General features: G+C 37.5%; 1 protein-coding gene across 3 annotated transcripts in view; it reads right to left on the bottom strand.

The window, feature by feature from the left end:
• Window positions 1–6,869: 6,869 nt before the first annotated feature.
• AKAP11 (A-kinase anchoring protein 11) overlaps window positions 6,870–22,559 on the bottom strand; it is a 36,420-nt gene continuing 20,730 nt past the window's right edge. For 2 of the 3 annotated variants that reach the window (XM_072358564.1, XM_072358575.1), the window contains 5 exons: window positions 21,134–21,289; window positions 16,371–16,454; window positions 15,594–15,640; window positions 14,894–15,054; window positions 6,870–11,738 (listed from right to left, as the gene is read on the bottom strand). In XM_072358564.1, the coding sequence (XP_072214665.1) occupies window positions 11,592–11,738; window positions 14,894–15,054; window positions 15,594–15,640; window positions 16,371–16,454; window positions 21,134–21,289 (595 nt within the window). In that variant the 3' untranslated portion in view covers window positions 6,870–11,591. The remainder of the gene's footprint in view (window positions 11,739–14,893; window positions 15,055–15,593; window positions 15,641–16,370; window positions 16,455–21,133; window positions 21,290–22,559) is intronic. The other variant, XM_072358584.1, reaches the window with a different exon arrangement.

Below are 22,559 nucleotides of genomic sequence, written 5' to 3'. Positions count from 1 at the left end.
ACCTGGCCTGTAGTTTTATCTTTAAGTCTGTGTCCTGGCTTTTGTTTCTGGTTCTGCAAACAGTAACATTTATTTTGTTAGTTGCCCACTGGCAACGTGCATGTACACGTTAAAAGATCCATGTTTTTCAATGAAGATTCATTATCTAATGCAACAACTTACAGCAGAACTATCTGGTTAGGTTTTTTTGTGTTACATCTGGCCTACTGTTTGCAGTCACTTAGATTTCCACAGCTCCAACACCTTTTTGTCGTTCCAGTAATCTCTGCCTTTCTGGTGACCCATATCCCTGCAATTTGGCAACTGAAAGCCATATTGGGTGCGTCACTGGTGCCTGTGGGTAACCTCATCCCCCTCACAGCAAACTGTTCTTCTCACCCCTTGCAACACAAACCAAACAGGAAAATCCCCTTTGCACTAACCCACCTGTGTCATCTTCACAGCTGGGTAAACCTGTGTTTTCTTTTAAGGCTGGCATTGAGATCACCTCAGCCATAGCATTCATAGTAATTTCCTACAATCTGAAGTTGCTGCTGTTACTGTGGTGAAGAAAAGGAAGGCAGGATTTTAAAGCGCAGCAAGGACCGTAAACTTTATAATCAGTGGCGACTCAAGGCTTTACTGTCACTTAGTGAGCAGAGTGATTAAGGGAACATGCAGAAGCAAGGGAAGAACTAAAAGGGGGTCAGTATTAAGAAAATATATGGCCCCTGAATATTGCATAAGAGATCTTGCTGAGGCTGAGTCTCTCCGATGCTGCTTCTGCACAAAAATTTCCTTTGAGTTCTAGCAGGCTGTTTATAGCAAGGAGTGGGAGGCAGCCAGAAAACAGAGAAGATCACTTAAGGCTGCCCAGGTACTGAAAGTAAAGATGGTTCTTTCTCAGAGATAAGACTTTATTTGGATTCGATAGGAAAGGTTTGCTTCTTTAGATGTCAAAAAGCATAATGCCCAGGGCTGTATATTCATCCTTAATGTAAGAGATATGTACGTTTGAAACTTTCTACCTATTAAGCAATCACAGTTCTGAGGAAAAATCTGGGTACAGATAATCTTTCTGTAGGTTTTGGTGTCTTAATTGTGTGCAGTTCTACTCCTGAGATGGTTTTTGTAATGGTCAGTGAATGGGACAAAACTTAAAAGCTGAAGCACAAGGATTGCTATAAAACCATCATACAAGCTACGGAGGTACAGAAAAAGAAAGTAATTAAAAAAATAGGATAGTAGACCGGACGTACTCACTCATCACTAGACATGCTACATGATTAATCACTTGTCCTCATCGTAACAACGAAGCCAGGAAATCCACAAAACCTCAGTATGTGTGTAATAGTGCATTGCTAGTTAACAAATTACAGCTATGAGGCTACAGAAAGAAGCATTTACTACATTTACTATAATTTAACATACTGGCCTTCCCTGAAAACCTGGCAAGGTTTGCAAAGATGCAAGCCTGTAGCATCGAGCTATATATTTCAATGAGGGCAAATATTCTAGTGTATGGCATTTGCATGAGATTCAGCCAGAAGACCAAGATGGCTCTGGGCAATTTGAGCAAAGTAGTTAACTGCAAAGGTGCTCATGATGGTCCAGCTAAGCCAACACATCCATCAGTAACCATAAAAACAGAGCAAATATTATAAACAGGTTGTGGTGGCGTTACCTGGAGCCAAAGCACAAGCCTGGCTGTGTTTCATCTTAAACCACTGACCAGTCCTCGTGCTGTTTGGAAAGTATGGCTGACATCCGACTGCAGGCTGCCCTGTGAGGTTCACCAAACCACCAGCACTAAAGTGGTTACGTTGCTTTCTTCATGACATTTTTGTGGCTTACTTGGGAGCACAGTGCTTGCCAGGTGAGTAGCTTAGCTGGGATGGTTTTATCTCTTTGCCACCGTTACTTGTGCTTCAGTACCATTTCAGGGCCCCTTTTCCTCTCAAACCTGTATAAAGTACATGAAGAACCATTCTCTAAAGGGGCTGCAAGCATCAAAATAAATTTTCAGCCTAACAAAGAGCGTTTTTAGTCTGAACTCCCTTACAACATGCAGGAAATATCGCCTTGTTATTTATATCAATCTGCTTACAGTATCTTTTATTTGAAACATAACTACCATTTCCACCATTCAAGGTGCAATTCTGTGGCAATCCATAACAAATAACATCTTAATAGGAGGAGACCATAATCCTGAAATTCTTTTTTCTGCTCTTCCCGAGAAGCAGTTAATTAGCTATTGAATTAACTACGCACACCTTAATTAATCCACGACCAGCTCCTAACATGCCTATTAACAACCATCTGCTGTGCATCATCTTCTTCTGCTAACGTGTTCCCTTGGCACTTTGTCAGTCAAATTCAGCTTGGGAAGGCTCCTTCATGTGAAGAAGGGAAGGAGACTATTCCCACCAGCTCCCTGCACAAAGGGCTGTAGGTAATGGTCAGTTTCCCAGAAAGCAAACTAAGAAGTGTTGAGACAAGAGACTTCTCAAAAGATCATTCAAGGCCCCGTGTCAGAGCCATGTAGGGAAATCCCTCATTCTGAACAAAGCATAGCATTACAGACATCATTCCTTATGGCTTAGTAATCTTTAATGCCCTAGTTTTTATGCCAGTGTTATGTCCTTGGAAGAGCTACTCAAAGAAGGATAATGTATGAAGCCTCACATCCTTGCATTTCTTGTGTTGTCTGTGGAAATTCCTAGACTTCCTGGCCATGCAGTCAGCACTTGTGCTACCTTGGAGGTAATTCATCATCTAGGACAGTGAGAGACATGTCCCATTCTTATCAACCACCACAGAAATATTTCAAAGAACGAGTCAGATACTTGTCCTGACAATGATACCAGCTTCAAAATTCAGAGGGTTTTTCCATCCATTGCATGTTTGGGGTTCCTTTGACTGATTTATGTGTTTGCCAAAAAAAGAGGCACGATCTTCAAGCTTTATTAAAGAAAGAGAATTGACTGCAATTGTAAAATACTCATTGGTTGGGGGGGACCCTTTAGAAGCTGCATTTAAGCCAAGTTGGAGAAGAGTGAATTGCAGAAGACAAGTTCCAGGGTACCTTGTGTGGTCACAGCAATCAATGCACAACCTCCAACAAAGGTTTTACTTTGGGAAGAAGGACTGGAGAAGGGCACACCCAGCAATGAAATCACAAACAAGAAATAAGGAAAACTTTGAAACCTTTACTCTTCCCAACATCCCAAGATTGTTGAAATTGCCATTACAGAAACTGACGTTGCATTTATGACATGACTGTGCTTGAACACTGGACTTGCAAACAGAAGCAAGTTGGTAGGAAGTTTAAATTTATGTCCAGATCAACTGAGATGTGCCAGAGAATGATCACAGATCACAGATCATTCTCTCTTTGTTAATTAGATACAATTAAATGAGCTTTAGCTACAGTGCACTTCCAGTCTAGTCGTCTGAATAAGGTTTTCATTTTAAGAAAGAAGATTAAATATGAATGGTGGTAACAAACAACTTTATCACTGCTGATGTATAATCGGATTCAGGGTTCTAGCCCTAATTAATCCCGAATGCTCACCCCATGTAATCTAGATGACTGCAGCAATGAGGATTTTTCTTTTCTTCATACTTAGATTTTCTCTGTAGCAGTAATGGAAGCTAAAACACAAAGAAAAACAAAATAAGGCCAGTTTTAAAGGCAAGATGGGTATACACCATAAACAGCTGCATTCCAATACTGCAGGAAGAAAAAAAATCTCACAGAATAATTTAAAACAGAAATTACCATTAATCCTTCTCTAAAACCATGTCTCTAAGAGCCTCTCAGAAGCACTTTGATCATACTGATGAGGGCCCTTCAGACTCCTTGGGGAATTTCCAACACCCACCTCTTTTATTTTCTCAGGCAGTCACAGGAAAAGAGGTTTTGGTCGAAGATGCCAGCATGTACGAGGCGAGTCAGGATGTCTCAGGCATAACCCCTTCATGACTCTGACCGCTCTGCTGAAGATCTTCACATGGTACTTTATGGCATTAACTTGGCTCGTGTTCCAAAGCTCCTAAGCTAACAGCATCAGAAAATGTGTATTTCCCCATTGCTACAGAAATATTACCTAAGCAGACTCACAACTGATAAGTAGGGACTTCTGTCATGACCTGGCCTTCCAACTCCAGTACACTCAGCAAGCCACCAATCTTTTCTGATATATGCATATATATATATATATATATATACACATATATATTCACTTCACATACTACACAGAGTTCTGTTTAACAGGACACTCAAGTACTGCCATTTCTCTGGAAACAGTTTCTCTAAACAATTATGTTGTGATGAGCTTCTTCCACAGTTTGTTTTCCCATAGACTCATGTTCACGTTTCCAAAAGAAACACCATTCATCTCTTCTAAATTCTAAATCCGGGATACAAAGGTGGTTCCTTGTTCCATTGCTGTTCGCATCACGCTAGCACTGCTGTAGCAATACAAGTAGTATGTCTGATTTTGTGTGGTTAATTAGTCCAGTTGCAACATCTGCACATAGTACAGAATTAGGGGGCAGTAATTATAAAGATACATTCTTCCCAAAACCAGACACACCAAGAATCATATCCACTGTTTGTAATTAAATGCTATCACTTAAATTTGAGACCTGATGTAGGTGGGAGACAACTGGGATTTTGTCAGCTCTCAAAAAGAAATCATTTTGCCATGTGTCCGGAAGCTGTTGTTATGCAGCAAACTAAATACGCATCCATACCCATAATGTAATACACTAGATTTACACTAAATTATGCTCGAATATCAGCTTAAAAGTTACTTTCAGCATAAAATCTAAGAGTTTTGCAAGCAACAAGTTAGGTTCCAAACCAAAGCAACCACAGATTACTTTCCTACAGGAGTGAAAAACTCAGCCAAAAGCAAGTTTAGTTCTTCTTCATTGCTTGATGATTTCTGGTAGGCAGCCTTATTCCATAACCTCCCAGCTAAGACTTCCCTTGCTTGTTTTTAACCACTTCCGCCAGCCAAGAATAAGAAGGCCAGAAGTCACATCAGGACAGCTGAGCAGGGTCAGGAAAAAATCTGAACAGCCATACTACTGGACTGGATAAGGGTCAGAAAACAGTAGAAACCAGCTACAACCACAAGGAAAGTGTGGGAGGAGACTTAAGAGCAATAAGAGGAGAAAAGTGCACAAAATAAGAGACCAGCAATAAGCGGGCTACTGGGGTAGATGGCAGAAAAAAAATACATTACCTTGCCTTTTCCTTCTGGATATTTGTCTTATTTCTGTCCAAAGCATTGAACTTGTGTTTCCCTTTTGACCATTCTCAAATAAAAACAAAAACCCATAGTAACTCACATAAACACACACACAGCTCCTTACAGGCCTAGAAGCAGCTGCAGTCACTTTTGGAGGACTGGAGGCGAGATAGGTTACATGTTTTTGACTATGCAAAGGCCTCCATTTCAGTCACTGTAGTTCTTGTGGAAGGGCGCTGCATGGCCATGAAGCAGAGAGCCAGCACCTAATCTACAGACGTGGCCCTTGTGCTCATCACTGTTAGTTCCCCTACCTCAAGCAGAAACACATCTGTTGGTTGGCCTTAACACCAACAAAAGACATTTGATTAATCTGGAGTTCAATAACTAGTCTGGTTAGTGGCGAGTGCACATTTCTTTGGCATCGCTCGCTTTCCATAGGCACCTTCCAATCAGAGGCTTGGGGCAGTAACCAGCAAGGAATTAATCTAGGAATTCAGTCACATCAAAAGCTCAAGTCATGGAGTTAGAAGAAAGCAGAAGCAAAGGAGAAGAAGATGGGAGTAGCACACGTTGGGCAAAAACTACAGAATAGCTGGAGATGCAATGCTCTATTTAATACATCAAGGTTAAACAAAGTGCACGGATACTGTTCTGTGGTTGAATCAAGCCAGCCAGAGCGAGACTGATGAAGGAAAGCAAAATAAAGTCTAGGCAGGAAGAAAAAGAGCAGAATGATCTTCAACACAATTCTCTCCCCTCACAAAAAACGCCTCTTTTTATTCCCAAATTTGCCACCCACCTTTTTCTTTTTCCAGATGAAATCACCTCTAAAAAAAAACCTTGCAATAATACAAAATCCTGTAAAGCTGGGCATGCTTACTTTACTTTAGGTTATATATATATATATATATATATATACATATTTTCGAAATGAAATGCTGCTGAAATTATTAGATCTGTAACATACAGAATACAAAACAAACTACCGTCATCTATTTGCAATAACAGCATCTTTAGAACTTTGAAACCGTATCAGCGCACAAGTTTGGCCAGCATTTTTATTTTAGGGTATTTGATAATCTGCTCTTTGACAAAGTTTCACAAGCTATCAAAATGTTTGAGGGCTTTGAATAAGCCCATGAAAATTTGTGTTCCTATCCCTAATTCTTGCATTTATTAAGACTCTAAAACTGGCTGTTAGTCTGGTTCCCCAAAAACTGAACAATGTGCCAAGACCATCCTCAGCCCACATGGAATTATGAGTCCACCCCCTCCCTGACCTAGCTTTCAGGTTAGATGAAATAGATTGGATATTCATTCTGCATACACTGAGATATTACAGTTCATTTCTTGCTTAATATCTCCTATCAGAATTCATGCAACAATGTACTTTATGTGACTGGAACTTTGGGCTTACCTTCCAGCCCAAAGTCAGTATAAAACGGTTCTCTTATTCTTCACAGACAGCAATTTAATCCTGTAAGAGCGATGCCATCTCTTGATGCACAGTGATGTTTACTATGCCATTCAAGTGCCCTCACACAACGCTGAGTAGGACCAATCTTAGCTGCATTAACTGAAAAGTAACGTTGAATGAACTTACAAGAAATGACAGCTCTCTCAAAGCCAGTGAAACGTGATTTATTTTTAAGCCACTGCTAAAACAAGGACAAATTTAGTACAACCTGGAGTTTATAATCTGAAAACTGAATATAGTTAAATTATTAAAATGGCAAAACTCATCACCATTATACGAGACCTTCATATTCATTGAGTACAGTTACATAAACATTTATAGTTATTCAAACTGCTTTTGGTATACAATTGCATCACTAACTGGGCTGTGAGTTATCTTAGCACTGCACAAATAAGCAGCAGTTCCAGCAAATTATTATAATTTTCAGTATTAAATACTATTCAGACATTACAACTGAACAAAGACCCTCTAAAACTACAACTCCAGCTATACAACAGGAATGTACAAAGATGGTATAAAATAAAGTGACTACAGTGGCTGGGCTCTGTACTTCTCTCTTCAGAGCTAAAGTATCTGACAGTCAAATGCTTGACAGTAGTGGCTCTCGTTGAAAAGCCACTAATTCTTACACTAAGATCAGTCCCAAATCTTGTCGCTTTCTTTGCAAATCACCTCTGTAAAGCTATTATTTTTTTCATTGGACACTGTTGGGTATTTACTGTGTTCCCATCTCCAACAGGATGTGTTTCTTAATAGAAACGGCCCCAGATAAAGTAACATTAAACAATGCAACATTTAAAATCCAGTACCATTTTGGGGAGACCTAATTAGTCTCGGAATGTGGGTTGTTAGGTTCACGTTTTTGTTCTTTTTAAATTGTTTTGATGTTGTTGTTTTTTAAAGCTTACACGGTCGTTTTAAACTCAAAAACAAAAATACTATGCAAATCGCTTTCAAGTACGTGGCATTGACTCATGTTTCACATCCTCATTTTGAAGCAGTAGATCTTCTTTAATTTTAGCACACGGGTTTGGTTTTTATGCGTACTTATGCATTATTTACCTACCCCGCTCTACACGTTTACATTTGTTTTAAATACGGCCACTTCTAATTGTTAATTTATAGAGGGATTGTTTTCAAAGCACTTGTATCTTACGAAACATCACTTCTATTTTTCAGCACACCAAATGTATTTATGTAGTGTTTAAGAGAAGGTGCTTTCTGGAATGGTGACATCACTGTATATCTTCAATTAAAAAAAAAAGTCACATTACCAAGTCGAGTTTCCCATGCAGAAAAATCTGCAAAATGAAACGAACTATTTCACTGCACGTTTAGAAACAGATTTGTCTGCTTTAAATGGATCAAAATGCAGTCCTCCATATTATTTTCACTTGCACTTCTGCATTTTGTGGTCAGCAGTTCTAAATAAATTCAGTAATAGCATTATACAAGGCTCACTGCAGAAAAGAGCAGCTATGTCCCTAATAGACAGCACCAATTAGATAGAATCAAAGGAAGAATTCTGCAACAGCTATTAAAATGGTTAAATAATGATGATTTTGTAAGGCTGGTTTGATTCAAATTTCAGTAAAAAAAAAAAAAAAAAGGAGCATCCAGAACAGACGTTCAGAACAATTTGTGTAGAAAAATGTGGTTTTTTGTTTGTTTTTTTAATAAAAATGAAGTATTTTGTAACTTTTCTTGTGTTAATTTGGAAATTGTTCCTTTCCTTGCAGACTAATAAAGCAACGTCATCCTTAACGTCAGTCAATGGAGTAATGCAACGTATCTGATCCACTGTGAAACAAAGACTTAATAGCACAACTACTGGTCACTTAACTTCTTGAATAGTTGGAAGCTTTGGGAGTTGCACAGACTAATTTTTCATTAAAATAACTTAGAAACCATCAATTTTCTAAAGTCCAGCATACCAAATAGATGAGTTTCCTGTTTTCCTGGATTTTTTTTTTTTCCTCTGCTTTGTGTGTTGAAGTCTACCGACAGGTCAACACATGTACAACATCTTCAATGTCGTTTTCAGCCTGGTTTTAGATGTGCTGAAACACCGTACTGGCATTATTGTATTCTCAGTCCTGAAAATTCACTTCAGTGGGAATACCAAAAGCCAGAGCAATAGTTAGTTCCCAGGCATTGGTTTTTGTGTTTTATTTTCTTGATATTTTGATTATGCAGTTAAATTTATGCAAGTTCATTACTGATGTTAAAGATGTTACCAACAGAGAACGGTTCAAAAGAAGCTGAAAGTCAACTTTCTCAAAGACTGAAAAAAAAAAGAACAAGAAGAAAGGAAAATGGGGGGAGAAGTTGGAAAAAAATAGAAAAAAAAACTGTATATCCCTTTACATTTACTCATTACTAGACCCATCTTCCACATGTAGAAATAATAATAGATTTTCTCCTCTCTTTGCACTCCAGAGAAAGCTGATTCCTGTAACTTCGCATTGTATCACCTATAATGGAGCAAAAGAGCCTGTAGTGTTTTTTTGGTCTTTGTCATGCGATCTTTCAATCAGCAAAATGATAAGTCACGTGAGGTAATAAACTATGAGAATGACACAATTTTAAGTTAGCAATAAGAATTCATGTTGTAAATTCATATAGGTGAGAACTAATACATAATACAGATACATCAACATACGTACTTGTGTGTGCATGCACATGTGTGAACACACATTTGCATATATAAGCCTAACTCAGTTGGACAGGTAAACTCTGAGATCCAAGACAGGGTCCCTTTAAAAAAACAGATGACAAATGAAAACTAAAATAAACCAGGTCTCTGTAAGAAGACTTACACTGACTAATGGAATGCCTTCCTGACACACAAAGACATTGCAAGAAAAGTGCTCTTACCAGTGTGACACTTTATAGTAATTCAGGACACAAGGAATCAGAATTGTATATATTGCACTATAACTCGTGAACAGATTTAAAGACATCAGTTTCTTTCCAATTGGGATCATACCCTGAAATGCACAACATACCGACAATGTGCTTTTCCATAACAAAGCCATTAAGATTCTTTTGTTTGCACAAACTAAGTGAAACATCACGATTCGCTTTCAAGTGATATGAAGCTGAAGGTGGCAGCCTTGTAATTACTAGCAAGTGCCTTTTTCTAAAAAAAGAATGCATAAAAACAAAAAAGCAAACCCCAAAAGCATTCTCAAAGGATAGGATATGTAAAGATCCAGATATTCCTTCAGACAGAAAGGCAAGTCAGCAGTACTGGTAAGAAACATGACTAGATTGCTAAAAAGACTTGATTAAAAGTGCCTTTAAAAATATTCAGCAAAGGTAGTTAAGAAAAATGAAAAATCAATTTGCAATAAATTTCTCCTTTATATTTTAATTAGCTTTCCTTGCTAACACTTAAGTGCTCAGCAAGTAACAAAATTCACTTTATTACTGAAATGAAAACTCATGTATGGAAGGTAAGAAGTAAAGAATTAGACTGCTCAAAAAGATGGCCACAATTCTTGGAGAAAAAATATTCCATCTGCTACTTTGTATGTGAGACTCTCCCAGCTTTCGCTTGGGTTAATTTTCTTCACAAAGGTTTGTATGGTGCTATGTTTTGGACTTGTGATGGAAATGATATTGATAACACATTGATATTTTAGTTGCTGCAGGTCTGTGCTAACGGAGCTGCGGCCCTTTCAGCTTCTCAAGATGACCTATCAGTGAGGAGCTGAGGGACACAAGATGCTGACCAGGGACACAGCCAGGACAGCTGATAAAGGTTAACCAAAGAGATATTCCACACTATGTGGTGTTGTGTACAGCAATAAAAGATGGAATGTCAGGGAGGGTGGTATTTGGAGTCATGGTGGTTGTCTTCCTAAGCACCCATTACATATGAGGGAGTCCTGATTTTGCTTTGCTCGCAAGCGCAGCTTATTCTGCACCTGTCTTTATCTCAAGCCATGAGTTCTCACACTTTGACTTTTCCAGTTCTGTTTGTCATCACGCTGTGAGGGGCAGTGAACAAGTAGCCACGTGTGCTGAGCTGCTGCTGGGATTAAACCATAACAAAGACTAACATACAAATTCTTCAGACATAAAATCAATACTACACGAGTATTTTGGTACAAGAAACTTCAGTAAGAAATTTAGCAATTTAAACTTGACTGGCAAACTTCAGGAAACTTTGCTTAAGTTTTTAAGAAGTTGTGCTCAGCTGCCCAGTCTGTCCTTCCAGAACTTACCAGCTCTACAATCAACAAAAGGGAACAAAGTATTTGCACTTCAATTTCAGAGCAGACTCTCACATCTTCAAAAAGTCAAATTGAGAAAGGCAGCTATGAAGGCAGACTTCACTAAGGGTCTGCCTGGGCAAGTCTATTTTATCCACTCCTGATATTTCTGCCCTTGTGCACCTAACACCTGGCCAGAATTGATAATTCTTCTGGAAAACCCTGCTGCAGACTATGAGAAGAGGGTTTTCCAGAACCTAAGTGTTCATAGTTGCACCATGAATACAGAACAGGCACAAATGGGAAAGAGCAATCCTGGTGCAGTAGGAATCCTCACTATCCTGACCGAGACTGCCTCCTCTGAACTACAATCACAGACAAGGTACTTTTTCATAACTATCTCAACGGTCTGAACACAGCAGTAAATACAAGTTATGCATGGGTGGGCAATGTTGATTATGGACTGAATAAACATACCATGTGCACAGTATCACAAAGCACAGCACAGATACTTAGACTTTCACCTCAGTCTTTTAAATGCTGACGATTACTTGAACATTCATTAATCGAATTTTACATTATATATCTATGTTCTTCCCATCTCCTTTTGAAAGAGGAATGAAGCGAAGAGTGGTGCATCTTTGGACTATTTCAGACGTTATCCAGAAGCCACCCAACCAAAGACTTATTAAGGGCTTGTTCTCCATCGGATGCCTTCTCTAGCATTTCACAGTACTTCAACACTGCTTGCAAGAGATCTCCCACTTTCCAATCTCTTTCTCGCAGTCTTCTGGAAAGCTAAAGGGGATACGGGGGAAACACAAAACAAAATATTTTGACCAGCACATCCTGATTAACAGTTACAGAAGTTATTCTTGAAACATTAGCTCATAAGAGATCAGTTGTAACAAGTTAATCATGATTCCCACATCTACAAAAACAAAAACTTCCTCAAGGATCAAGCGCTTTTCACAACAGTTTCTTCTGGAGGGAGTGACATTTTCAAATGATCTGGTGCCATAGGTATGAAGGCTGTGGTTCATCAAGACTGCAGAAAACAGGAAATTCCGAACACAAGGTTAAGACATTTGCCACCCCTCCCATGCCAATAACGCACATATAAAAAGACAAAACTCAGTCTTAATAAAAGGATGTGGATTTTCCTTTCACAACATATAGTGTGGTTTGGGTGGCACAGATGCTGCCCTCAACGGAAACGGTGCCTTCAGAGTTAGGAAATTATAGCATCTCGGAGAAGAGGAAAAGGTGAAGGTTACGTTAAACTACCATTTGTGAATAGGGATCGGTGGAGCTGAAAACATTATTTTTTTTTTCATTCAGGAGCCCAAGCAAGAAATTTTCTTTGCCTGTATGTCAAGATTAGCTATATATACAAGAAGGCCTACCCTAAGACACAATGAATTTGTCACTTTGCCCAGGACTAAAATATATTTAGTTTAAAATAAATATATTCTTGGTAGCTTTCAGTATAACCATTTAACAACAATTTCGGCACGCACTTTACTTGTGCCTCTTGGAACTGTCGAATTTCATTGCTCTCTATTAATTAAGTTTTACAAATTGTTTCAGCAAAATATCTTCACAGCTAACAAATTAAAAAATTATGGAGGTGTTTTGGGCTTTTTTTTTCCCTGAAACCTGTCAAAGTGAAATATAAAAATTCTAGGGGGAGAAAAAAAAAAAAAGAAAAGTAAGACAACTTTTCCCTACTTCTTCACTTAAGTGTGATGTTCAGACTGCAGGGAGACAGGTGATAGAACTGTCAGGCAGAGTGTGAATACTGAACATTTCAGTCTGTGTTTTCAGTTGTAATCAACCCAGTCCAAAAAAAAAACCACGTAGAAAACAGTTAACTTCTGAGTACAGGTTATCTTGAATGAGCAGAACCTCTGATGTTGAGCAGAATATATACTGAACGCTGACATTTCTTTAGTTAATAAAAATAAACAAACACATTCTACATAAGAGGAAAACAGAACCCTGCAGTTATTCCGATGAATTATTTGTAAATTTTAAAATACAGCACAGCAAACAAGAGTTTTATGGGCTACAAGAGGCAATTTTGTAAATGGTTCATAAAAGAAAGGTAATTTTTTTTTATGCCAGAGAGAAGTTTGGCTGAAGTCCAAAGATGTACTTAGGCAAATACAGTTTAAAGCTTCCGTCTAAAGAAAAATGTATCATCATACTAAATATGAGAGAGCTGTCACCTGGCTTTGCTTATCTTTGTGTTGTAATTGAGTTCAAAGTTCAATCCCATATTTTCTTTATGACTGATGCTTCCTACTGTAACACAATAGGAATCAACTGAGTTTACTCAAAACAAGCACCAGAAATCCTAGAACAGTTAGATATGCTCTGATTAAAAATTATATGCATGTGCACATATTTTTTTTTAATAGAGGCACTTGCATATCCATGCAGTCAGATCCTCTGGAATTTTTTTCTCAAGACTTGTCTAATTGATTAGCTTCTCGTTCTAACAGCTAACCAACATATTTTGCTTCTTATACAGGTAATGAACTTTTTTCTACTTTGCTGAGTATAGTGTGAACTCTCAAGAGCTTATATCCAGTTTCAGCTAGTAACTACCAGCATATAGCAGGCAGGATATATTTTTATCTTTTATTCAGCCACAAAACATCAGTGGCTTATTATCCTGCTCTGATCAGCTAACATTTGCCTCTCCTCCCTTCCTGAAACTTCCAACTGTTTAAAGTGATAATTACTGTTTTCAGTGTGATTTTAAAAGTCCAGGTTTACTCCTTATGTAACTGTGGTACCTTACCCAAGTAGCTCTGAGATTATCAAGCCCACAAAGCTGACTTCGAGATTATATATAAGGTCAATTTAGTTGGGGAAGACATCAGAATGCAGAAGTCAGTTTAGTTTTCCGCTGGGCTACAGTGCCCTCTGGAGGTGCATCTAGTTTAGCGGCAAAACAGAGAGTGACTTTCCAATTTAAGAACCTCAGTTTGGGCCAGATCATCAAAAATTATCCTGAGACTAACTACAAGACTTCTTGTATTGTACTTCTAAATATCTCGTTTCTATTAAATATAATCTCGAAAGAACATTGGGGCCTTTCAGAAGAACATTCTTACTACAAGCATCCTTCCAGAAAGTTTTCATTCTCTGAACTTCAAACTGACAATTAAAAAGCAATTAATTTCAGTCTTTCCCATACTGGATAATTCAAACAGGGACAATGCTCAGTTCTATATTTTCATTCAAAACCACAGAAACAGAGAAGGACACTGAGTCTGACTAACACAACAGGTGATATTCAGATACACCACACATTTGTCCCTCCCCAAAGAGGCGTGCTTTATTGAAGACTCTCCTATCAATTTCAGCTTTCTCTGTGGTCACATCAATCTCTAAAAGTAAGAGTCTCATTCGGTGCTTTTTCTTAACAGCTTTGGTTGCAGTTGCTTCCAGAAAAAATAAATTAAATAAAATAAAAAACTAAACTTTATAACTTAATTCTGATATGAAAATGTGCATTTGCTGGCATAAAAACTTGAGGATGAACATCACGCTATAATGTTAGAAAACTATTCGCATAAGCAAGTTCTCAAAAATGAGATTTAATTTGTATGCAATTAAACACCGCGTTAAAAAATGCTTTAAAAAGTACATTTTTCACCGAACAAATATGTTGTAGCTGCAGCTTTCCTTGGAATAGGTCAAGTAAAACAACTTGCGAGACAAGGTAACACAGCTTTGATTAATGCACTGTTATTTACTGTACATGCAGTTCCACCTTGAGCAATCAGGATTTAAATAATGATTTTTCTCGCCAGCTAATATCTCTTTATTAGCGAGTGGAAAAGTCGAAACGGCTGATATAGCGAATAAAAATAAAGCAAACCCCACGAATCTCATCACACTCTTCCCTCCCCAAAAGTCCATCAAACTCAAGAACTTACTAAGACAAATTCCCTTGTAGCAGCATCGTGAAAGTGCAGATCAGACACCTCTGTTTCAGAAGCTGCTAGCCACTGGAGTGCTGCTCTGAGCTGGGGGTCCACTAGATTTGGTTCCAGGTCTATATTTAATATGGCTAAAGTCTTTTTTACATGCTCCAAACCTAACATTAAAAAAAATAATAATAAAGACATTAAATCATTGTATTTATTTATTTTTTTCTTCACCTTCAAGTTGAGTACAGAAAAAGAATAATGGTAACTTATTTTCAGCTTTATAGTGAAAGACTAGAACAGAGAAGGTAATGAGTGAACAACCTCTCTCAGACTGGAACAAGTTCAGAGTTCTCTAAGAAGCAGACAGTTTTAACAAGATTTGGTACAGACCTTAATTTATACCTCACTAATTCACACATTCAAGAAGCTGCTCACAGTTCACTGTCTTTCATCATTAATTATATATGTTTTCTAAAAATCAGAAACTAACATATATTAACATATATATTTTGGTGCATTCTCTTAACGCACTCTCTCAAAATATTAATCTGAGAATATATTCAGACACTTTAATGACACCAATGTCATGGTGACCAACAGGGATAACAGGGTTATTTTGAAGGTTACAAAAGCAAAGAATAACATAAAATAAACTGTGTCAAGTACACAGGTCAAGAACACCAATACATGCTGGAACTGACATTACCTTCTACAGCATCCTTGGAGTCCTCATCTTTATCTTCTGTTCCATCACTGTATTTTAAAAATATAACAAAAATGTTAAAACAATATACATAAAAGAAATATAGTCAACCCTAAGACTGTAGTGAAGATCCAACAGTAAAGACAGGAAGATCATAGAAGATTTAAGAATAGAGAATGAAAAGCTTTGCTTCTCACACCATTTCATGTTGGAAATGTATTTGTCATCAAGTTCATGAGATTTACTCTTAGGGGAAAAGAGAAAAGGCAAGAAACTTGTAAAGAGATGTCTTAAAAGAGGACAAAAACTTGTTAATATTAAAGATGAAAGGTTTGCTTCATGTGCAAAAAAGGCTGAGATATCTTATATCACATGTATGAACAGCTATCGATTATCAGAGCTGCATGTTTAATGTTCTACAAATAGCATTTACCAAGAAATTTTGAGAGTTTCCACAAACTAAATGAGAAACAGAAATCCTGTAGGAAGCAAGCTCCAGTTTGCATGAAAAAAATAAATCTAAGGACTCGTAAACTGCAAGCAAGAACATGCATAAGTGGGACCTTTCATTTTGCAAGCAGAACACATTCACCAGTATAGCACAGCAAAGTTTAACCATTCAGTATGGATTAATTAATGAAAGAAATCATACTGTGATTAGGTGTGAAGAGAGTGAATAACAAAAGCGTTAATAAGTGCCAAATCCTTATTTTCCAAAATGATGATCACATGCATTAATTATAAGGATCCCATCTGGTTTATATTCTCAACTCAACCAACCTGTCTGATGTTGGAAAGGATAAATTCTCCTCATACATATCCCCTTCTAAACCAAGACTGCTCCAGCTACTGCTGTTACCATTACTGCCAGGAGAAGAAGAGAACACAGCTGAACTAGAAAAGAACAATAGCTCAAACTTGAACCTTGGTTTTCCTCAGAGCTGTTTTGTCAAGACATTTAACACAAGAACACTGAAACTTTCTAAACAAGCTTACTGGAATAGAGTACTAACAAGACTGTCAGAGTCATTCAGTGCAACAATCTGTGTTATAATGCAGAACTGGCAAGCTTCTGTATACAGGTAAAAGCATTAATTTGTACTCATTAATTTCCCAGATCAATGCTAACAATAATTCTGTCCTCAAGCCAAACCAGATTATTTGTCACTTATGCAAGCTCAAAAATTTCAGTGATTGCATGCTAGAATCTGGTCTACAAGTACAATGGTTGCTTAAAGGCTAACTAAAAGTTCATAAAATTATATGTTGTGGAGACAACTGCATAAATTAATTCATTTCCTCTCCTTCTAAAAGTACAGCAGTGAACTCCAACAGCTGGGTGAAAAAGAATTCTTGGGGGGGAAATTAAAAAAAAAAGAGAAACTTTTTTAAAATGACTTTTGAATACTGATCTCCAAGTTGTTTTTTAGTTTACAAGAGAAAATAAGACAAAAAAGATTATCTCACAGTTCACAAACACACTGTATTTATTCCATGACCATATTCAGCGCAAAGAACTGAAACAAGCGAGGGTGTCCTTACACTGATATGTTTTAGGTGCTACTGTCGGCAGTTTGTTAGCTTTGTGCTTGCATATAAGATTGAGCTACTCATTAAACCTCCTGCTTTCCAATTTCACACCTTTCCCAGAGCATGTCTGGAAGTCTTCTAAGAATAGAATTTCAAGACAACCAGTACTCTGAGAAGCCTAAATCACTTACCACAGATGGTAGGACAAGCCATGAGGTATTTCAGAGAAATACTACTGCAAGAAAATGCCTACTGCAGCTCTTCAGCTAAGTTTTGTGTGGCTGCTAAAGCTCTTTTTCACAAGTTCTGCTGATGGCAAATAGTAAAATTTAAAACAATAAATGGTAAAAGGGAACATTTCAAGAGGCAGATATTGATCTTTTTCAAGAAGCAGTCAGTAACAGTACCACCTATCAGTGTCCTTTGCTTCCCAGCGCGGGTGCATTTAAGCACATGAAAGTACTTAACTTCCACACGGTGATGGCAGGTTAGCAAGCTTGCAATATGAACACACACTAACTGAAGGGGAAAAAAATAAAATTAAAGAGCAGAAGCTTTCAAATAAATCAAAGTGGCCCTAGAATTGCAAATAAACCTATTAAAATGCACAAGTCAAAAAATAAAAGCACTAAAGGCAGTTACCAAGATGTTGCAATTACCTGTTAGATTTACATAAGAGATGCAAATCTGGTCAAGAACATTTTTCAAGCTACTGTTTGAGGCCATCACTCAATAAGTATAATATTAACCTCTGTTCTGAATCATATATAGAGAAAAGAGATTTTAAACACGTTCTATTGTTATCAACACTCTGTGCTCAAGCAGTCTCTTTCTTTGAGAACTGTAGCTGATTAACATAAGTGGAAGTTAAAGCTGCCCCAATTCTCAGACTAAAGGAGAAAGTATTAACAAACCAATTTAATGACCTCATGCATAGTACTTTTCTGGGGAGATACACTCATAGATTTTACAGGTCAGTCTGGGTCTGAAAACACAGTATACTAAACATAATTAACAATGCGATTACAATGTAATAGCAACATAACAGATGGTTTTCTTTGTTTGTTTTGGTAATGTGACCTTTAGTTCAGCATCTTAAAGTCAGTCTCAAAAATAAAGATCTGCAATGACAGAACAAGCAGTGAACAAAAAAAGGTATTATAAATGCTTCTGTAAGGCTTCATGCTGCTCCTCAACACAAATCACCATAAGAATTATCAGAAAGAAAAGCTGTTTATACATATATATATATATATAATATATAGGAACTGTATCATCTGCTTCAAAATTCTGTAATATATACATAATATAGTCAAAGGCAAGAGGCTTCTGTTCTGAAGTATAACTGGATGCTCCGACCCATACTCTGGAAGACTCTATGCCTATACCTACAAATGAACTAGAGAAAAAGTCTAATGCTACTGTATTTCTAAACTTAAGCTGCCAGCATTAGAAAACGTAAAGCAAACAATATGAACATTCCCCTGAGTAACTAACCTTAGCAAGGCCAAAAAGAACTTTAAATGGCATTTCCATTCAAATAAAACTACACATATCACGCCTTGATAATTCTTTCCAGCATGTGTTGCTCCCCGGCTTACAGCTAGCTTAACTCTCTGTAAGTACTGAAGCACAGTTTTTATACTGACCTGAGATCATGCAGGAAGAGAGAGAGAGAGAGAGAGAAGGAATATACCTCATCAAAAGAGCTTCTATGAACAAAAAAACTTGTTTCCCCCTGAAACAAGTTACAAACTGCCTTCTGTTGTTTTCTAAGGAGTCTGATCCTGTGTTCTTCAAATTTAAGCCCTTATTAATGGAATTTCTAGGCTTACTACCAATATAATTTCCAAACTGTTGGCTATAGGAGTCTCAAAAACCAGTATCCATTAAATACTGCCAGCAGCCTGGAAAGGGCTGGTCCTCTGTGCAAGAAAAGCTTGCTTACCTGTATTACCCAACTGTAAGGTACTGGCACTACAAATGGCCTACTAATGTCTTCTACTTCAAGGATGGCACAAACAAGACTGAATGGAGCTTCTCAGATACATGAAAGCCAAGCATATTAAGAAATGTTCCCCTTGCTAAGGGAGCAAAGCTACTTGGAAGTATGTCATAGAATCACAGAATCCTTAGAGTTGGAAGGGACCTCTGACGGCCATCTAGTCCAACTCCCCTGCAGTGAACAGGAACGTACACAGATCAGGTTACCCAGTGCCCCTAGGTATTTATTCATGTGTTCCAGATTGGTATTGACATATTACATATAAGTAGTGCAACATTTTTAAAACAGCCACAAAAAAAGAAAGAAAAAAAAATCCTGCATCTTCTGCTGTCATAGAGAATCATCATGCAATTAAGATTGAATATCATTTTCTTGTTATATTACACAGTTTATGCTAAATATATGTGTGTGTGCATGTGTAAAAGCAATAAATCCTCTGCACCACATAATTCCTTATTTCCTAGGATTAAGATACCACTTATATACTACTGTTACTGAAGCTTGTGCTATGATAGAACCCTCCTCCCCACAATGTCTGTTTGCTCAGAACCACAACCCCCGATCCTCTCACATCCACCTGTTAGAACTCAGCAACACAAACACACACAGGTGATCTTAACAATCCACAGCTGGTCCTGCAAAGCCAGCTGAGCCATTTGTGCATGCCAGTTTCTTCTGCCAACACCTTGCTATCTAAATTATATCTCCCTTCCCGAGTTATATGCCAATTTAGGTCATTCCTCCTCTAATTAACAAAGTGCCTTTAAAATTGCACGAAGTAACATTCTTTCCATTTAAAGCTGTCTTGGGAATGACAGTAAAAACACCGTGGGAACAACAGGTCCAGACTTTACATCTTTTTTTTTTCCCTGGCATCAATTAGCTCATATTTTATTCACTGTTTGTAACTGTCAATATGCTAATTCCTCTTTCCTTACACTCTGAATTCCACCAGTAAGTCAAATTTATTTCCACTCATCCAACAGATGATGCATTATTAAAATATCTTTAAGGCAATATTTACTTTTATAGAAGTATTTCACTGTATGAGTGAGAAATTGTAGCATTGGTTTGATTAAAATATTTGCTTAAGCCAGACATGAAAAAAAAAAAAAACAAACCTACAGCCGTTCGATCAGTTTCAATTTGATACGAAATAATTTATGTGTACATTACATGGGTGTAAAATAAAAAGAAAACAACAGGTCCTCATTTCTGCTGCTCTTCACCAGAAGTGCTGAACATTCTACTGAAGTGATATATCCTTCATGCAAAACTAAGCTCACTCATTCCTCATATCTTGCCTATAAAGAAGTTAGGGCCATGACTCACTATAATTATCTCTGGCTACAGAAACGTTGCAGATGTTTAAAATCCCTGTATTAATTTAGCTGGTTATCTATCAGCAACTGGAACTGCAGCAAGAAGCTGTAGAAAAAGTTACTATCCTAAACAGGCAAGTTCCAGTACTGCACACCTGTAAGTTTCTGGTTAGTAACACATGAATACACAAGCAGTTAACAGTAAGAATAGCTGATAAATTCAACCCCTAAAAACAGCTGTTCAAAGCTCCTTGTGCAAACAGAGCACATTTGTTCTCCTCAAGAACAGATTAATTTACATAAAACATATCAATTTTTAATTGCAGAGTTAAATAAACACTACTTCCAAACTGTATTTTACATATGCTGTTTTTAAATATCTGCATCTTTTACAAATATTTAAGTTATACATATACTGTGTTACTTGATGCAACCCTAACACAAGTGACAATGTAAACTATCCATTTTACACTTAAGATATTGTAGATATTTGTGAACAAAATATTTGGTAGGAAAACATCCATTCAAAATACAACATTAGAGCCACTTCAATATAAAACTCATTGCTTGTTGAAGACAAAATAACCCCCCCCTTCCCTCATCTCCCCAGAGAAAACACACACTTGATACCACATTTCTTCATGTCAAAGTAACTGCTGCAACTGTACTAACATATTTATAGTTACCTGTCACTGAGATGAAGAAAACTGCTGCTTTCATCAGGATGTTCATCTTCGAAACTTAGATTTGACCAGCTGCCAGTGCTATCATCACCAATACTAAGGCTCATCTGCTGGCTAACAACAGATTCAACAGAGTGAAATCCTTCTCTTCCAACAGCGCTAAACAAAAAATTAAGACAAAAAACATCACTGCATTTCATGTCAAATCTGTTTAAATTCATTTATAACAATTTAGCACTTATTTCAAGGATGTTAATTTCCGATTTATCAAAATAAATAAATAAATAAATAAATGGAGCAACCAAATGAATATGACAGGAGGAATGGCACAAATAATTCTCTCATTCAGAAGACTGTTCGCTATAAAGCACAGAACAGTTTGAGCACCTATGCATTTTAGTCTACAGACTATACATCAAGGTACCCTTTTCAAGCAGAATCAGTGTTTTGACACTGTTCAACAAAGGACAGTTTGGCTATTTCCCTCCTTGCTTTCATTACTGACAGCACTTCAGAAAGCACGAGTTTTTTCAGGCAAAGATATAGCTTAGAATAAATTTGAATCATAATCCACACCAATAAGAATAAAAGGTGAATTTCCCCCCCAGTTCTATTTAGCTTCACCAGTGCTAGCAGCCGTTCCTTTCACCACACAAGGCAGATCTCAAGAAACATACATCAGATGATGCTGTAAGCAGCACTTGTACATTTTTTTGCCACATTAAAATTTTAATATCTCTACGCTATCATCAACATCAAATAGCAAAACCCTTAATTTTGCACTTCTAACCAGAAATTTCAACTGAATTTTTTATTTTTTTTTATAAGTGATTAAAAAAGCCCCAGCTCTGATGCTTTAGGCATTACAGAATCACACAGAATGGCCCAGGTTGGAAGAGACCTCAAGGATCATAAATCTCCAACCCCCCCGCCACAGGCAAGGCCACAAACCTCCACATTTAATACCAGACCAGTAAAAACGTTAGAAGAATATAACCACGTTACTTTTTTGTTTGTTACATACAGATTAAGGATCCAACCCCACTGTACAGAGATACAATATGCAAGTTACTACAGTTTCCACACAGCTGGAATTTTTAGTTACATGCCTTCATTGAAAGGCTGTACAAATTAAAATGGAGCTTATTGTTTTCTGCAAATGTCCTCCCCAACCACCATCTCCAAAACCAAAAAACTTCCACTGATGTTTACGGGGCAGAAGCTCATCTGCATGTGACATCAAACCCTGAAAAAAAGATGTGGCCTTAAGCCACATTAAGGTCTGTTTTGTTATTTGCCGTGATGCCCTTCTAGAAACCAGGAGAATAAATGATTTGGCACTGCCAACAGTTGTTCCTTGTCCTGAAGTTACTGTGACACTATTCCCCATCTACAGGCCTACTAAAAAGAAACAGTAAAGTAGCCTTTG

This window comes from Excalfactoria chinensis, chromosome 1 (assembly GCF_039878825.1).
Source record: "Excalfactoria chinensis isolate bCotChi1 chromosome 1, bCotChi1.hap2, whole genome shotgun sequence".
Lineage (NCBI taxonomy): Eukaryota > Metazoa > Chordata > Aves > Galliformes > Phasianidae > Excalfactoria > Excalfactoria chinensis.
The sequence above is the reverse complement of the archived record's forward strand: the minus strand, read 5'-3'. Positions and strand labels throughout refer to the sequence as shown.